At 43.3% G+C, this 19,330-nt stretch overlaps 1 protein-coding gene across 3 annotated transcripts; it reads right to left on the reverse strand.

The window, feature by feature from the left end:
- Nucleotides 1-996: 996 nt before the first annotated feature.
- Nucleotides 997-12,447, reverse strand: LOC138631536 (transcription factor E3-like). 3 transcript variants are annotated; one of them, XM_069716540.1, is made up of 11 exons: nucleotides 12,216-12,447; nucleotides 10,021-10,119; nucleotides 9,853-9,918; nucleotides 9,548-9,713; nucleotides 9,268-9,447; nucleotides 8,931-9,029; nucleotides 5,098-5,215; nucleotides 4,131-4,187; nucleotides 3,924-3,999; nucleotides 3,547-3,694; nucleotides 997-3,460 (listed from the first exon to the last, which is right to left on the reverse strand). In XM_069716540.1, the coding sequence occupies exons 1-11, from the start codon at nucleotides 12,356-12,358 to the stop codon at nucleotides 3,050-3,052; spliced, it is 1,563 nt and encodes a 520-aa protein (XP_069572641.1). In that variant the 5' UTR covers nucleotides 12,359-12,447; the 3' UTR covers nucleotides 997-3,049. The 3 variants fall into 3 exon arrangements, with proteins under 3 accessions (XP_069572641.1, XP_069572640.1, XP_069572642.1); XM_069716539.1 differs by having other exon boundaries at nucleotides 4,131-4,229; XM_069716541.1 differs by having other exon boundaries at nucleotides 4,131-4,229; nucleotides 11,831-12,308.
- Between the last annotated feature and the right edge of the window lie 6,883 nt (nucleotides 12,448-19,330).

Genomic DNA, 19,330 nt, shown 5'->3' on the forward strand with positions numbered 1-19,330 from the left:
CTGAACCATCAAAAGACCCTTTTTAACTGAAGCGGTACCGGGTCCTGAATCCAGAACCGGTTCTGTGTATTTACACCAAAAAAAAAGAATTACAAATATCTGACGCCAGCAATAAAACTGTTGGAGCTGCTGACGTCAGAGGTTTTAGGAGAGTTGACAACCGACAGAGAACAAATGAAATCCAAACGAGGCCTTCAGGGACACTCAGAATTTCAAACGTTCATTAGTTAAGCCTTAAAAATTTTACTAAACACGATCAACGTTCACAATCAGCATATTAATATAATAACTGTGTTTTATGTCATTTACAAAAGCAGCGTGAACGTCAGGTAACACACACACACACACACACACACACACACACACACACACACACACACACACACACAGAGAGAGAGAGACAGACACACACAGTATCAAAAACATCTCCATTTAATTTGACTTTCTTTTGGTATTTTTAAATATATTTCGACTTTGTGAACTTTTCATGAACGTATGTTTTATTTGCTGACAGTTCGATGGATTTTTCAGACTTTATTCACAGGGAAATATTCAGCAGAGCGACGCCTCCTGCTGGACAACAACAGAAGGACATCAGACTGCTCATATTTCATCACAAAATAAAAACAAAGATGTTTCTTTTTTTTGGAAGTTTCTGTAAAGAAATTAAATTTTCCTTTTTAATTACTTTACAGTCATCATCAGTATTTTTCTATTATTAACGACTAGCTGCCGTTAAGTAAAATTTTCTGTTTTGACACTTAAATCTTCTGATGAATAATTTGTAAATAATGATAAATTAAAATATTATGAATTGAATTCCTTTTTAGTTAGTTCAGTGTTGAATGATTGTTTTTAAATGAGCTCGTCTGGATTTTTATTCTGTGTTGCTATGAATTAATTAAATATACTGTATATACTTGTTGCCACGGTAACATATTGAAAGCTGCTGCTTTAACAGTAAAAGACGAAACACATAAAAAAAAACAGCAGCTGTTTGCGTTTCATGACTTTATTTCTATATAAAAGTTTGAATGACAGATCTATAAAAACAAAACAGGAAGTTAACTGAGATCACAAACAACAACAAATAACTGCATGTTTGTAAACATCACAAACATAAACAACGACGACGACAACAACACAAATAAAAGAAATCCCTTTTAATGGCAGAACAGTTTCTAGTGATTGACCGGCAGCCACGGTGATGCTGTTGCCATAGTAACCGCTGTCCTCCTGTTCCGTCCGGGTTTCAGCAATTACATCTCGTTTCCAGCATTCGTACGTCAGCGAAAAATCAGTAGTCCGAATAACCAATCAGAGGCCTGAAAGACCAATCAGAGGCCTGAAGGACCAATCAGAGGCCTGAAAGACCAATCAGAGGCCTGAAAGACCAATCAGAGGCCTGAAGGACCAATCAGAGGCCTGAAAGACCAATCAGAGGCCTGAAGGACCAATCAGAGGCCTGAAGGACCAATCAGAGGCCTGAAAGACCAATCACAGCCCCTGAAGGACCAATCGGGTTCAACAAATCCAGGCTTCAGAGCCAGAACCTTCCTCCTGACCACAGCACCACCACCTCCAGCAGTTAGCTTCCTCCTCACGGTGGCCAACAGCCGGCAGAGTTTGAACAACAGTTGATGTTGCTGTTCGTTCTAAACTACACTTCCTGTTGTTTTCCCTCCGTTGTTGAACCACAGTTTGTCGACGACAGCTAACAGCTAACAGCTGGTGCAGCCGTGGACTTTGACCTTTATGAACATCACAGATGACAATGACAAGCTAACAGCTAACAGTCAGTTAGCCTGCCTTTCAACTGACTGACGCCTCCATCAACCAATCAGCTGCGAGTTTGTTCAACTGCCAATCAGCATTGACTAGACTCTGACCTCAGCAGCCATCACTCTCCGGGACACAGCGGTTACCATGGTTACCATGGAGGACACACACATACCGTACTTTCCGGACTATAAGCCGCTACTTTTTTCCCACGCTTTGAACCTCGCGGCTTAAACAACGACGCGGCTAATTTATGGATTCAACGGGTTTGGAAAGTCTGGACCGCTGCGTGTTGAAGAGGGCAGCAGGAGCTCAGCGGGGAATTTGCCTCCGGATGAAAGTAACGAGAGCGACAATGAAAACGATCCAACATCGGATGAAGCGATTCTGAGGCTGTTCAACTCCGACACCGAAGGAGATGACTTCAGTGGTTTCAGTGCACAGGAGGAGGAAGATAGTGACGATGACTTTCTTGGTAGGCTACTGTTTACCACTATTTTTTATTTTTGTTACAAGCCGTTTCGTTGAAGTCTATTTATTTTTGTTCTGTGTAAAGTTCATTTGTTTCAATGTACCTGCGGCTTATAGACATGTGCGGCTTATTTATGTTCAAAATCATTATTTTTTAAAAATTCAGTGGGTGCGGCTTATATTCAGGTGCGCTCAATAGTCCGGAAAATACGGTAACCATGCTATGCTCTGGGACATGAGGGTTACCATGGGAATACCATGGGGACACTGAACGTCATGGCAACACTGGAAGACACATTGTGGTTGCCATGGGTACGCCAAAATGTGGTTGCCATGGGTACGCTATGGGAAACACAATGGTTACCATTGTTACACTAGGGCGCATAAAGGTTACCATGGGAACACCACGGTGACACTGGCCATCATGGCACCAATGGAGGACTCGTGGTTACCGTGGGGACGCTGTGGGGGAAACATAGTGGTTACGACGGTTACAGCGGAGAGAGCAGAGCGGTCACCATGGTTACACTAAGGGAAACTGTAAGTGAGAAAAGCAGTTGCCTTGTTTACAGGCGAGGACACATCGGTTGCCACAACAGTACAGGACGCATTCAGGTCCACTGGAAGACATGCGGTGGTTACCATGGTTATGCTGCATCACCTTTTTGCATTGTTTGTATGAATGATGTCACAGATTAAAAATAGTTCTATAAAAAAAAAGAAAAGAAAAAAACTCCCAGATGGTCGGAGTCCCGCCCCCTAGCTCTGGCCTATCAGGATCCAGCATGCGATGACGTCATCAGAGGCTCTCGTCCATGCTGAAGCTGCTCCTCCTGCTGCTGGTCTTGGAGGCGCCGCAGGACAGCAGGGGGTCGGACAGCACCCCCCCTTCCCCTCCGCTCCCCTCCTCCATCAGGAGCCCCCCCAGGCCGTGCAGCTCCGTCAGCCCCACGTCGGACATCAGGTCCGGGGAGAAGACGGCGGACGCTCCCCGAGGCTCGTCCAGGTCCACGAAGCTCAGCGCGTCCAGACCCAGAGATGGCGTCACCAGGGAGGAGGAGGAGGAGTGGGAGGAGGAGGAGAAGAGGTGGGGCAGCGGGGGTGAGAGGAGGCTCTGGGGGTCCAGGGAGGAGGAGGAGGAGGTGGCTGGAGGAGGGGACGAAGAGGAGGAAGAGGAGAGGCCGTGGAGGCGAGCCTGGAGCTCCAACTCCTGCAACGACAGCACAAAAAGACACAAACGGTCAGGGGGGTGGGGCTTCTCGAGGCTCTCTTCTGATTGGTCGAGTATTGACTCACCTGTATGCGGAGCAGCAGCGAGTGGTTGGTGCTCTCCAGCCTCCTCTGCCTCTCCTCCATCTCTCGGGCTCTCTGCTGCTCTTTCTGCAGCTTGCGGATGTAATCGACCGACGCCTTCAGGATGGTTCCTTTGTTCCACCTCGACTCCCTGAACGACCAATCACAGGCCGCGCCTCGTTAACATACAGCAGCAATACATACGAGGAATGTGGCTATTTTATTTCTTTATGTATTTATATCGCTATCTGCTTAAGGTTGTTTTGTGTCTTTGAGGTTGTTTTGCGTGTCTGTTGATGACGTATTAGTTGTAGTATCAGTAGTATCAGTAGTATCAGTAGTATCAGTACTACGGAGTGTGAGGGTGGAGGTTTGCTTACGGGTCGGAGGATTTGGGGATCATAGCTCCGAGTTCCTTGATGCGATCGTTGATGTTGAAGCGTCTCCTCCTCTCGACTGAAAAACACACATCGACATTATTTCGGCGAGAATGTCGCAATAAAAACTGAAACATGTTGAAACCAAAGATTGAAAAAAAAAAACAGGAATGAGAATGAGTCCGTCAGCAGGAAGACGGCGGGACTCACTGAGGTTGTGGTTGTCCTTCTTCTGTCTGTCTTTCATCAGAGCCTTGACCTCCCCGTCTGCAACAAGGACATCCAAATCAACATCGTCACATTTTGCTGCTGCAGAAGAAGAAAAAAAAAAACAACTTCACGGCTCCAACGTCTGAGCACTTTTTGCAACATGGAAGTTTGTGTCGGCCTCAAAGAACTTCCTGCAGTTTCACGGGCTGTTTGTGTTTATGTTGTTTATGTTGTTTGTGATGTTTATGTTGTTTGTGTTGTTTGTGTTGTTCACTTCCAAACAAACAACACAAATGCAGAGAAACGGCAGAATGTCTCTTTCAGACTGGACAAAACTTTCATGTTGACTGAACAGGAAGTGGGAACTGATGATGCTGGAAAATACGACTGGCTGCGGTGTGGGTGTGTGTGTGTGTGTGTGTGTGTGTGCGTGTGTGTATGCGTGTGTGTGTGTGTGTGTGTGTGTGTGTGTGTGTGTGTGTGTGTGTGTGTGCGCGCGCGTGTGTGTGTGTGTGTATATATGTGTGTGTGTGTGTGTGTGTGTGTGTGCGTGCGTGCGTGTGTGTGTGTGTGTGTGTGTGTGTGTGTGTGCGTGTGTGTATGCGTGTGTGTGTGTGTGTGTGTGTGTGTGTGTGTTCAGAGGAAGTCGTGAAGTTGACTCAACAAACTGAGGAACAGATTTTTTAGCAGGGAGAAAAAGGAAACGAGGGGAGGAGCTTAATAGTCAGTTTGCTCGGATATCAGGAGTCTCAGAGCCAATCAGCTGTGAGCTCTGCAGTCGTCTTGCAGTGATGCGACGTGATGACAGAATGCAGGTGCTAGCAGGTGCAGAGGAGGGAGCAGCCAATCACGGCGAGGTCTGTCGGCAGCTCAGCGAATCAGCAGCGAGCCTCGGAAATCGTCTGTTTTGTCTCAAACAAACACGAAAATCTGACGGGATGTTATTTTCCGTGTTCGTGTTCCTCACCGCTCAGCTCTCTCTTCACGGCGTGCAGGTCGGCCGGGCAGCTGTTGCTAACGGCGACGGTGGGCGTGGCCATACCGCTGCCGCCATAAACGTCCAGCATGTTCCCCGACACCGGCAGCTGCAGTGGACCAATCAGAACACAGAACCCGATGAGTCAGCGTGAGATACCCCGCCCCTCCCCCGCCCCAGGGTTTCTCTGATGTGTCTGATCAGTTGACCTGCTAATACAGAGGTCAGAGGTCACGGTTTATCCAGTTAACACATCAACCTCAAACTGCAGCTTTATCATGGAGGGACGACTGAACATCTCAGACACCAGCGGCTTCGAGTTCACAAAACTGTAGTAAAATAAACTACAATAAACTTAAACTGAGCGTAAACATCAACGTAACTATACTTTAAGAAAACTAAACGTAAACTATACTTTAAGTAAACAAAACTTCCATTAAGTTTAAACTAAACTTAAATAAATGTAAACAAAACTTCCATTAAGTTTAAACTAAACTTAAATAAATGTAAACATAAACTAGTCTAAATTAAATCAAACTAAACTAAACTTAAACCAAACTAAACAAACTTCAATAAAACTAACTAAACATTAAACTAAACTAAACTTAAACCAAACAAACTTCAATAAAACTAACTAAACATTAAACTAAACTAAACTTAAACCAAACAAACTTCAATAAAACTAACTAAACATTAAACTAAACTTAAATGAAGCTCACTAAACGTTAAACTAAACATTAAACTAAACTAAAATACACTTGAACTAAACTTAAACTTAACGTAATTGTAAACATGATCTAAACTTAATCAAACTAAACAAACTTAAATGAAACTCACTAAACGTTAAACTACACTCAAATAAATTTAATCTAAACTAAACTAAATTAAACCAAACTCAAACTCTACTTAACTAAACTTTAATAAACTACATTCTGTTTCATAGATAAATGAGACGTCAGCGGGGTTTTTTCGTCGTGTTTTTCTGTCCGATCTGAACTGAAGTGAGAAACTGTGGAATCTGCTGATCGAACAGGAAACCGTCCCAAACGATAACAGCTGCAACACAGATAAACTAAACGGGGACAGAAACACTGAGCAGCTGTGAACTCGGTCACTCCTGGACTGGACTGACACCAGCAGATATATATGAATATATAGAGATATATATCTATACATATTTATGTGTATAACCAGCTTATAAGACCTGAATCTGCTCCTCATTCACTTTAAATAAAAAGTGATCAACGGAGCTTAAAATGCTTTAAACACCTCAAAAAAAGAAAACGTTGTGTTAAAATGGGATTTATGTGCAGAAACATGCAAATAACTGGACATTTCTTCATATACGCTCGTAAATAATGTTTATAGTGTATATTAATGGATTGAAACTGTTTTGGTTTTTTTTTATTTCCCACCATGTGAACATGCACACAGACACTTGTTTTCACTGTGGCCCCACAACCATATGTTCTTTTTAACTTTTGGAAATACAATTTTTATTTACGTTGTATTTCTGTTCAAAATTGCGCTTAAACTCGATAAAGGTTGTTTATATGTTTATGAGGCTACATTATGGCAGAATGAGCATTTCAATAAACATAATCAAAGGTTTTTAATGAGTACCTACTTTATAAGTGTATTTACTCAGACTAACCCAGTTAAAGCTAACGTTAGCGACAGTCCTGGTTAGCCTCGGCTGCGAGCTAACGTCGGCTAACAGAGACAGCAAACGACACGTCAGCAAATTTCAGTCTAAAGATAAACAAACCAGAGTCCAAATAAAGAAGGACATTTTACTAAAGAGAAAAAAAAACTAAAAAGAATAAAAGATGCAGCTCAAGTAAAAGTTAGCTGATAAGCTCAGCTAAAGCTAAGTTTAGCTCCTGATTTCCCCTCGTTGTGAATAACAACAAAATTAAATTTAGATTAACTTCGATGTTTTTACATGTGATTTTATCGATTCATAAGTGGAGGAGAAAACTAAGAAGAGCCACACTGCTGCTAAAGCTAGCTAGCTTAGCATATCTCAGCCGTTAAGTTTTTATCAGACAGAAAACGAGCCTTTGAGTTATTAATTTAGTTTCTGTAGAAAACAGAAAACATCAGCCAGGAAATAAAAGTCTTTTCTAAGAAAGGTAAAAAAAAAAAGTCAAAAATAACTTATAACACTTCGCTGAAACTTTATCAGCTGAACAGAAACTGGAATTTATAAAAAAAAAAAAAAAAAAAAAAAAAAAGTTTTACAGAATATTAGCAGTAAAATACAAAAAAAACCCTGCCAAATGAAGCATCACCATAAATATTTTAAGGGTTTCAATCAACCAACAAACCTTCTGATTAGTGTTTTTAATTAATAAATTTGTCTTTCATTCTTTTTAAGAAACAAACAACCTCAAACCACAAACATATTCATTACGGTTCGGCTGTCAGGAGGCTTCAGCTGATGTAACGTCTCTACTTTTACTAAACCAACAGCAGAAAAAAAAAAAGCCAAAATTGTCCTCGATCAGCAGCCAGAGACCAAAGGTCAGAGGTCAAACTCAACTCTGAGCTCAAACAACAACAGAAAACACACAAACTGCTGGTTTTACCTCCGATTTAATCCTCCTCTTCTCATGGTCCGGCAGTAACACCAAAATCCTCATCTTTTTGTTATTTTACACGAACACACACACGCCAACGCGCATGTAACACGCCAACACACACAGACACACACACACACACTGACACACACACACACACACATACACCGAGTGTCACCGAGCTGCTTCTCTTCCTCTTTCTGTTTGGACGACTGTTGAAAAATGGGGAAACGTCTCTTTAAGAAAGAAAGAAAAAAAACTACCCGAGAACTTCATTATCTCCCTGACACACACACACACACACACACACACACACACACACACACACACACACACACACACACACACACACACACACACACACACACTCTCCTGTCTCCACCCTCAGAAACGAGGAAGCTTGGAGCACTGAATCGAACCTCTGAGAAGTTAAAAAAAACCGACTTGAAAACCTGCCAACAGACAAAAATCTTAGAAATGCAGCTGCCAGAGCAGCGAAAAGACTTCCTGTTGTAATATTTTACTGTCTGTGATCATAAAGTACAAGAGGCTGAGCCCAAAACGTCTCGGTCGCCCCGTGGTGGCTGGGTGCGGTGTTCATTTTTTCTGATCAGTTTGTTATCGCACATTAATGCGAAGCTATAACAAGCGTGCGCGCGTCGTCACGATCCACAGCTGCTCTTGAATTAACGAACTTTACATCGCAAACATTGAAGGACCGTTCCTCTTATTAACACGCGTAAGTTATCGTGCGGATTTTTTAAACCAAAAAAAAGCCAGCCGGCACTTTTCCAAACATTATCGTGGAGTAAAGAATCACGACGGTCCAGACGGCGGCGCCCGTTTCTGCCGGATGTTAGCTGCACTTTTGTACCGACGCTTCGGCCATCTTTTAAATATGACGGCGACGATGACACCATCTCTTTGTTCTCTGGTTTATTTAAACTTTTTAATGCGTTATGATGTCAAAACGCTGACAAGTGTAATAACTTGGATGAACTTGTGTTGTAATTCACAGTTTGACCTGAAGTTGGCAGCATTGTCTCACTGTTACAAAGTCTGAACCCAGAAGTGTTTTTGTTTGTCTTATTGCTTCATTTAAGAGCCTGAACTTTGTGTATTTTCCTCAGCGTGTGTGTGTGTGTGTGTGTGTGTGTGTGTGTGTGTGTGTGTGTGTGTGTGTGTGTGTGTGTGTGTGTGTGTGTGTGTGTGTGTGTGTGTGTGTGTGTGTGTGTGTGTTACCGTGTTGGCGAGCTGCAGTCCGGAGTCGATCAGCGTCAGAAACTCGTCGTTCAGGCTCGACTCCAGGCTGATGATGTCATTGATGACCGTCTCCTCCAGCTGAAATTAACCAATCACAGATCAGATGGTGAACGTCGAGTTCGTCACGTGTGATCGTGATATTTTTTTTTTCAGATTTCAAGTGAATAAAAATGACTTAAATTCAGAGTCAGATCTACTTCCCGTTTGTGTGTGTTTATATGTATTTGTTTATGTTTATAACTTCCTGTTTTGTTATCTGTACACATTTATTAATTTAAGCTTATTTCTTCCCGTTTTGTATGTATTTGTCAATTACTTCATGTTTGTGGCTGCTGTCCATTGGCTGTACGGGGGCGGAGCCATGCTGGGGGGAGTGGCTCGTCAGAGCCGCTGGCAGCTGATTGACAGGCTTGGTGGTGGACAGGTACTGCCGGACCTGCTGCCTCTGAGCCTGCTGGATGTGATACTTGGTGGGGTTCTCCAGGTGAGTCTGCACCTGCCGGACACACAGGGAGGGATGGGGGGGGGGGTCGTCACGGCTGCAGGTGCATCATGGGAAACGTTTCTGGCTTCTGTAACACTTCCTCTCCTCATACCTTGAGCACCTCCACCGGGACCTGAGCAGGAGGTCTGCTGGAGGAGGACGCCGACACGCTGATGGGGGAGGAGGAGGAGTCGGTGGAGCGCAGGAGCTGCTGCTGCGCCTCCTTCTGCTCCTCCTCCAGAGCCTGCTGACGCATCAGATCCTGACGCATCAGCACCCTGCAGGAGGAGAGGAGGAGGAGAAAAGAGGAGGTGTAGGTTATCATCAGTTTCTCTGTGACCAGTCTGGAGGTGGACGGCGCCTCTGGAGGACAGAGACACACAAAGACCACAGAAGAAGAAGAGTTGTGTTGTTTACCTGGACGACATGACTAACGGCAGAGAGGACGAAGAGGAGGAAGAGGACGACGCTGCGACTGATGAGCTGAAGGGGGAGAGAGAGAGAGACGTGATGACATCATCTGGACCTGAAACAGTCGAACCTGAGGAGTCACAGGTCAGAGGTCAGAGGTCAGCAGCGTGTTACCTGTAGCTGATTGGCTGACTCTTGATCTGATAGAAGGTGTCGCAGTCTGACGGCAGCAAACCGTCGACCTCGATGTCAGCGACGATCCCGGACTCCACCCTGAGAGACAGAATCGACCAATGAGCAGCTTCACAGACAGAATCGACCAATCAGCAGCATCACAGACAGAATCGACCAATCAGCAGCTTCACAGACAGAATCAACCAATCAGCAGCTTCACAGACAGAATCGACCAATCAGCAGCTTCACAGACAGAATCGACCAATCAGCAGCTTCACAGACAGAATCAACCAATCAGCAGCATCACAGACAGAATCGACCAATCAGCAGCTTCACAGACAGAATCGACCAATCAGCAGCTTCACAGACAGAATCAACCAATCAGCAGCTTCAGAGAAAGAATCAACCAATCAGCAGCTTCAGAGACAGAATCAACCAATCAGCAGCTTCAGAGACAGAATCAACCAATCAGCAGCTTAACTTAACAATCATAACTTAAACTTAAAAACAGACTTTCCGCTACAGCAACTCACTATCGCCTCTTAAGGTAGGAAGTAGTATTACAGGACATATTTTACGGCTTAAAGTATTAAATCAAAATACACTGTAAAATACAAGTACCTCAAAGAGTATTTAAACACAGTACTGAATGTACTGCAGTTTATCAGCTGTTTGCCTTTGACACCTGTCTGAGGTTCTGGACTTGGTTCTAGGGTTCAGGTCGGATCCAGGTTCAGGTCCCGGTCCTGGTAACACACTCTGTGCTTGATAGTCCTCACAAAGACGCACAGACAAATGTGAGTGTGTGGAGTTTTTTTTTCTGCTGAGTCACTTCCTGCTAATCCCGGTCCACATGGAGCTGCTCCAGAGTGTTTATGAAGACCACCAGTCGTTTTCTGAACCGTGGATCGGGTCCTCGGTTGCTGCTCACTGCAGTTTTTAACGGGTCGTAACCAGAACTTCACCAAAATCTGTTTGTTTTTTACTCCTGAAACCAAAAAAAGTAGATTCATCTCTGAGTCTCTCTGACGGTTGTTGTTTGTACTTTTACTTTCTGTCTCACCACCCACCGAATGTTTTGGTATGTGTGTGTTTGTGGTACTTGGCCCAGGTGGAGGGGGAATACCGGGCCCGCTGTGGCACCTGAACGTTACACCAACTACAACTTCTCCTTCGTAAACTGAAGCTTCCTGAAGTAGTTTTACACCAAACTCCATTCAGAATTACTGAGATTTAAAGTTCACCTACTTTCCAGAAAATGTAACCAACATACAAAACAAGTCTGATCAACACTTTTTTAATCATTAACAAATATCATAAAACTCGGCATCCATTGTGGACAATATAACTGAAGCATTCACTCCTGGACATGATAATCTTATTGATTTCACCAGTACAAAAAACTAAATATGGTAAATATGTCAAACCCAAGTCATGAGAACATTTGTAGAAAAAAAAAAAAAAGGTCTAGGTCTGTTTTTAGTTTTTTTTTATTGCTGTTTATGTTTATTTTTTATTTTTGGGGGACGCCAGAGAGGGGGGGGGGGGTTGACCTGTCTGTTATCTCTTGGGAAAATAAGAGAGGAGCAGCAGCTACCGTTGCTGGATGACTCACTGTTACATCACCAGGTAAAGAGGCTCAGGGGTCAGAGGTCAGACAGTAATAACAACAACCTACCCATCATCAATCATCCTAATGACAACACACACACTCAGAACTTTAACATCGAAAACTGCTCCTTTACTGCAACCCAGGTCAGACTTCCAACCGAACTCCATTCATAACTTGTGAAATTTTAATTTCACCTGCCTCTCGGGAAACGTTACTGACAACCAAAGCGTCTGTTACGAGTACACTTTTAATACTCAGGATAACACTTCAATTCGGCATCCATCTTTGACAATATGACGAGTTCATCCGAATAAAATCGTCACTTCTTTAACAGGATGGTTCTTGTTTTGGCACCTCCGGTGCAGCAGCAGTGAATGTTAAAAAGTGAAGCGCGTGTTGAGGAATCTTATTGAGCCGATTTCACCAGAACAAACCCAAGATGTGAAACCCAAGATGTGATCCCTGCAGGCAGCTGCAGGGAAGTCAGTGTTTCACCACGAGTTCATTGTGCAGATTTCTTTGGACGGAGTTCGGCTGGAGGTTCTGAAAATAACGGTAACTCCCCAGAAACTTCCGGACTCACCGGACCAGGTTGAGAGTTTCAGCCGAGTCCAGGATGACGAACACGGTCTGCGGCTGCAGGATCCCGGCCTCCAGCTGGTGCGGCTCGGTTCCGCTAGGGTTCTGCTCTCCGGTCTGGACCAGGACCGAGCTGACGGCTGACATTTCTCCGGAGACCGAAGAGCGGACACGAGAGCCCGAACAGAGCACCGATTCAACGCAGGCGCTGTATTCCCAGAAGCCACCGCGGGATCAAAGTCTTTCAGAGTGGCGGGATCCGGGAACCCGGTCCGGATCAGCAGGACCGTCACCGGGGAAGGACCGACGATGAAGAGGAAGGTGATGATGACGAGGTCTCAGGTTCAACTCCTGCTGAGCGACACCTGGACAGATTGACAGACAGACAGACGGTGTGTGCGGGGGACAGCTGGGAGTCTAGAAATACACCAAACAGATCAGAAGTTCCCTCAGGTGGAATAAAATGAGAGAAAAAGACTTTTCCGGGATGTTTTCAGTTCTTTTGTCCTTAAAAAAAAAAATATTTCAGGATATTCAAATTCAATTCATCCTAATTTAATTTGATGTAATTTAATTCGCCATTGAATGAGCGTCAAAGGAGGAATTGTTTTTCTGGCTCTGCCTCTGTCCCGGCTGGCCGGCAGCATTTTAGACTTTCACTCAGGGAATTGAAATAATATCTTTTTAAAATACCATTAAACTGTTAACTTTATTGATTAAGAATTGATTGAAAATCAACAATTAATCAGATAAAAAAAGACATCTATAGCCTAATAATAACAGCTTGATTCTAAAACTAAATAAAACAATTAAAATGAATATCATAGAAATAATCTTAAACTAACTACAAATTCTTTATTATTATTCTGTAAAAAGTAATAAAACTATTGTCAGATGTTTTCTACCTGTTCTGTTTCTATGTTTTCAAGGGGGCGGGGCCGGGGGGCCTGGAAGGATGTCCCCCCACACCAATGAGCTGCTGCTGTGCAACAACTCCAGCCAATAGGACAGCAGCCGTGTCTGCTGGCAGCCAATCACGTGCGCTGAAAGCTCGGGGCTCAGCGCTGGAGCACAGGCGCCATCTTGTTTGTTTTTATCTCTTTTATTACGGGAAGTGATAGAAGAGGAGGGGCGAGGCGGGGTGGGCGGGGGGAATCCCGGGTGACGTCAGCCCCTCACGGCTGATCGGCTGAGCTCAGAGTGACAGAGCTCTGTCCAATCAGAGGGCCGGAGAGAGAGGAGGGGCGGAGCGGCGGCATGTTTTTATATCAGAGGGGGAAAGTTTTAATTGATGACACTGGGTTGCATCATCAGCGCGAGGTGACGTCACAGGGACTTCACTCGCCAAATCATTTTAAAGATAAAACATAATTAAAAAGCAAGAAAACGATAGTAAAAATAATTTAATTAGAGATTAAAAAATAAGAAGAAACAGAACAAAATAAAACACTAAAGGTGAAAGTACTGCACTCTGGTGTTTTATAAAGTAAAAGTACATGAACATCTTTTATTTATTTTCTGTACTTTTATGTTTTATCAGATGTGTATCCTTCTTCGTCATCACTGGGGGGCGCTGTCCTGCAGCTTTTTCAATAAAAACAAACTTCCAGACAGAACTTTAATAATTTTTTTCATGATTTTATTTCAGTTAAAACCTCATTTATAACATCTGTCATCGTATTTTCTTACAGAGGGGCATGATGGGTAATAGACATGGACAGCATGGAAGGCAGTGGCCGGCCACTAACCAATAATCTGCGATCAATCCATCAATACTCAATAATCAATAATAAAAAGATACCAGAAGTACAACACACAAGATGCACGACTGTGCTGCTGTTACACCGGAGAGAGCGAGAGATGATGGAGGGTGCCGTTGTCATGGTAACTAGAGTCTGGTGGTTGCTATGGCAACTTGAGACTTATGCACTATAAAGCCAGAAGCTGTAGAAGTCGGCGATTGCCGTAGCAACACTGTCTTCAGCGGCTTTGGAAATCCCTGATTACCGTGGTAACACTGGGGAGCGAGGGAACCTGGCGGTCACCGTGGTAACAATGTGTCTGGCGGCTCCAGAAACCTCAGCGGGTTACCATGGCAACGACTCAGGAGATTAGCACTCCGGTCCCAAAAATGAATGTCACCGATGTCATGACATCATGTCTTTATCAACAAGGTTTACACCCCTCACTGTTTCCATGGCAACAGCAGCCATTAACAGTCCGCAGCACTGTGAGCAACTGTTCAAAAAGGTGAAGGAAAGATTACTGCGGACAAACTCTCCTGGAAACCACTGTGATCACGGGAGGACCAGAAAAAAAAAAAACAGGAAACAATAAAACCCAATAAAAACACTTTGGATTAAAATGACAAAATAAATAGAAAAAACGGCCGAACACTGAGAGCAAATCTGAATTGGCACGAGAAAGAGTTGAATAAAATTCAGAATCTGTAAGGCAAAAAGATCTGAACCAGGAGAGTTCAGAGTGACAGAACCAGCTCAGACCACACAGAACCAGTCAAACCAGGTACACGACCAGCTGCGGTTACAGCGGGACTTGGACCGGTTCTGACTGGTCCAAACCGGCTACAAAGGTTCAGGCTCTAACTGAAACTGTCTGTAACCAGCTGTATCAGGCTCGAACCAGATAACACAGGTGGTGATGGGAGGAAACTACTATCTGTTTCACGCTCTAACTAACCGTCTGAAACCGGCTGTGACCGGTTCTAACTGGTTCTAACTGGTTGTTACTGGTTCTGACCGGCTGCCAGAAGGTGACGGCTGGTTTTCACTGGAGATGAGCAGGTTGACATTTAAATTGACAATAACAACAATAATTACTAATTTGTTTGGTTTCTCCATTCAGGTTTTCAGAACAATCTCCTTATACGTCTTATATTTGTTGCCGCACTATGTTTATGCGTTGAAAGAGAAATAATGTCCCGGTTATTGATTTATTGTAAAAAGTTGGACTTAAATCTTTGGTCCCGCTCATCTCCATCTAAAACCCGTCCGTCTCAGACTGAAACTGCTTCTGAACCGACGTGTGGTTTTCAGCCCAAAGTAACAACATGAAATACTTAAACACAGAATGCTGCTTGGACAAGTTCACCAGCTCTGAAGAGAATATAAAACAGAAAGTGCTTACTGGACCGATACAACACACCACTGCTCAACTGGGTGATACACACATGGGTCAGAACCAGGCAGAACTGGTGAAAACCAGTCAGGACTGGTCAGAACCAGTCTGAACTGGTCGGATCCAGTCAGAACCAGTCAGAATTGGTCGGATCCGGTCACCAAGGTTCTCTGGTAACAGAACAGATTCAGTAAAACTCGAACAAAAGAGGCAAATAAAGCGTTGACTGCTCAACACATTTCCACCACATAAGAACAGCTGATGATGACGATGGGAGCTATAAGGCTGCGTTACTGGCCATTTCCTTCCATTCCCACTGCTTTTACACGCCAAGAACACGCTAAAAAACCACACCGGGACAACCGGAGCCACACACAGACCGAGCACCAGTTAGCGAAGGAAATTGAGGTCGAAGTCAAAGAAACAAATTTTTCCACATTTTGAGAAAACGCAGTCAGACGTTCCCGGATGTTTTCATCTCTACGTTCAGGAGGCCATTAGCCTAGCTTAGCACAAACACTGGAAGGGGGGGGAAACTGCTAGCATAGATCCACGAAAAGAAAGAAAAAAAAAAAAACACCTTCTAACAACAACAATCTATCCCCCTGGTGTTTTAAGCTCGAATTGCCATTAGCATTGAAGCTAACTTGAATATCTCTGTATATTTTTAACTTTTAAGATGTTTTACTGAGTTATGTTTACAGTTATTTCACAGCATGAGTAACATCCTTAAATTCATTACTCAAAGTGACTTATACCTTTGTTGCCTTTTTCACGTAGCTTACTTTTACCAACAGCTTCCCTCCTGTCTGTGTGCTAAGCTAGGCTAACAGTAGATATGAAACATCAGAGACGAAAACAGAAGGATTTACTAAAAATGTCCGATTGTTCCTTTAACCTTCAAACCCCGTCGGTGTAAACCGTGGAAACCAACATGGCCGCCGCCAAAGCTAGAATCGCCCATGTGGCTCTTGGCTGCGTGGAGGAACAGCGAGCGTTAACCTTTGACCTTTTACAGTCATGTGACCCAGAGGAGGCGGAGTCACGGGAGAATAAATTATATATACAAAAAAAAAGTTACTTTTGTTTTCTTCTTGCATCAACTTGCATCAAGCAAACATCAACACAACCCAGACTCATAAAACACAGAAATATCCAACAACAATTTCTTTTCAGTTCGTCATAGCTTCAGAATCACAATAATAATATTCATAATATCTGCTTTTTTTTTTCACTATCAAAAACACTTTGTCCAAAAGGTGTTTATCGAGACGAGAGAGAGAGAAGTACTGAACCAACGATAAAAACAACTAAAAGTCCTCAGAGGTTTTTTTCTTTTGGATTTCAGTTCAGATCGGCTCCATCTAATCGCTGGATTCACTTCCCAGAATCCAGGAAAACACAAAACCGCCAAGTCGGTTCGGACCCGGAGAGGACCAGCAGAAACATGAAGGTCCGGTTCAGGCTCCTGTCAGAGACGCTTCATGTCTCTGTCTGCCGTCTTACTGTCTTTTAAAAACTTCCAAACTTTTTTACGTCCATAAAAATCTTCATCAGTTTCCTTAAAAATCTCACAGCCTTCAACAGACGAATATTTTCATTATTAGTTATCATTTTCCTTCATTCAACAATAAATCTTCTGGTCTTGGAGTTGAAAGTCTCCAAATGTCCAACCGACAACATTCAAAACAGGAGAAACTGGAAGCAGAAACATAAAGCAACCGATCACAGGTTTCATTTTTCTGTCAGTTAAACTTTGAAATGAATTTCTAAAATTCGAAGTTGTTTTTTTTGCATTCACAGAAGAAGAAACATTTCGGAAACTTAACGGGACGTCACTACTTACATTTCTTATAGAAAATCTGGATCGTAAATACATAATAATGTCTCCGAGATGGTTTTTTTTCATTTTCTAAATGCAGAGTTTTAATTAACTACTGAAATTTTTGACTTTTCTTTGAAATAACAAAACATTTGTGTTTTAAATTTTCAATGAAAATTGTTTTGGTTGGAGTCAAAATGCTTAAAGTTAAACATTAAGTCAACATTTTGTGAACTAAAAAGTCCAAACTGTGACTTTTAGTCACTGATTTAGTTTTAGTCAAAATTTAACATTATTTCATATATTTGTAATTAAAATCACTTCGAAAGCCAAAATCTTTTTTTTTTGTTTTGAACATCAGCAGTGAAAAAAGGCGTCAAAACAAAGAAGCGTAACATCTTTAATTTATAAAATATCAAAACAGAAAATAATTTATTTCTCTTATCAAAGGCCTCATGAATTCACCTGCTTCCAGTTTCTCTCTGAGTCCGTCTGAATGTTTGAGAAGTTGGACGAGACGATTTCGAACTCCGAGGTACAAACATTTGAAGAACATAAATTTATCGATAACGACGATAAAAAAACAATCTGACTGAGAACTTTCAAGAGTTCAATAAAACTGTAAAACGCTCGGTGAGGTTTCTGCAGGATTGTTAACGAACTGCCTCGAGAGGATTTTATAAAATAAATAAAATTAAAACCTGCAGTACCCAACATCACCAGCAGAGGGGGAAGAAAGAGAGGCTAACGAGTCCACGCCTCTTAGCAGAGGCTGCTGGGAAATGTAGTTGACGTCCAGACAAGGTTGGAAGTCAGAATTTTTATTCTTTGGGGGAAATTTGGCATCAAAAATTGAAAGCGTCTTTTTAAGTGCATTTAGAGAGGAGCCATCAGTCTGTTCCTTCTTTTCGTGTTTTTAAAAATCTCTTCTCTGTTTCCTCCTTCAGTTTTGGGTTTTGAACAATTTGACGCGTGTTTACAGGTGTAGATGGAAGTTGTAGTTTCACAGTAACTGAGATGCGATGTTGGACCGAACATCCACGTTAGACGATGTTTTAATGACGTTCGGGATTCTTTCTTTTCTCAAGACGATCGACGTTGTGACCTCGACCGCCCCTCAGAGGTCGTCGTGTTTTTTTTGGATCAATCGCTGTGTTGTAAAAACGTTTTTGTCCGGTGTTCTCGACGTTGACAGCAGCGCCGGGGCTTAAACAGGAAGGCGAAGAACTGTCCGATATGATTCCCGGAGCGGTCCAGTCCTGCAGACGAAGAACAGGTTCTCTGTGGTTCTCAGGTTCTGTTTTGTTTCATTGGTTTCGACAGAAAATCGAGATCTAAATGAGGCGGCAGGTTCTGCGTCTTCGTCTGGAGAGTAAAAACTGAACCAAAAGTCTGAGTTCAACTTGTGTCTGTTGAACTTTCTTGTTGCTGTTAGCACGTAAACACGTTTCCACCGCAGGAACCGTCCTCGGGAACTAAGAACCTTCAGTTGTTCCACCTGTGTTTGTTTTCCACCGCAGGAACCAGGGTCTAACTGAGGAGATACGGTTCCTCCTGAGGGGGTGGTGGTGGTACTCACGAAGGCGTAGGAACTTTCTGGGCGGGGCTCATAGCTCTGGACGTTGGTGATTGGTCGGGTGTTTTGATGTTTTTTTCAACAGCTGCTCAGTTGTTTTAGACCGCGGTGGAAACAAGACGGCCGAAGGCGGCTTTTAGTTCCTCGGAAGGTTCCTGGACATTAGTTCTGTCAGTGCAAACGTGACTTTTAGTAATTCCCAGTAACCGAAGCTACAAAGTGAGCGGAACACACGCAACCTTCAGGAGGACCAGAGGACTCGCGGTCGGTTCGATGTGCTTAAAAGTTCGTTGATTCCAGGAAACGTCCAATCAGAGAGATCCAGGCTGGGCAGCAGCCGTGTCCAACTGACGGGTAATCAATGATTCCAGGGCTGCCAACAAGGATTACTATCAATTACTGTGCTGATTATTTTCCAACTTATTGATAACGCCCGTATTTAAGGGCTTCTATCGATCAGATGGGATATTTTTGGGACATTTTCAGAAACGATCAATCGACCATCGATATCATTGCTGATCGATCGACTTGCAGCTCGGATTATTTCACTTGTTTGGGCAGCTTTGGGATCATTTTTTTTCCC

Source organism: Brachyistius frenatus, unplaced genomic scaffold (assembly GCF_029030835.1).
Source record: "Brachyistius frenatus isolate BFR_SWC_R1_liver_20210118 unplaced genomic scaffold, ASM2903083v1 Contig_159, whole genome shotgun sequence".
Lineage (NCBI taxonomy): Eukaryota > Metazoa > Chordata > Actinopteri > Embiotocidae > Brachyistius > Brachyistius frenatus.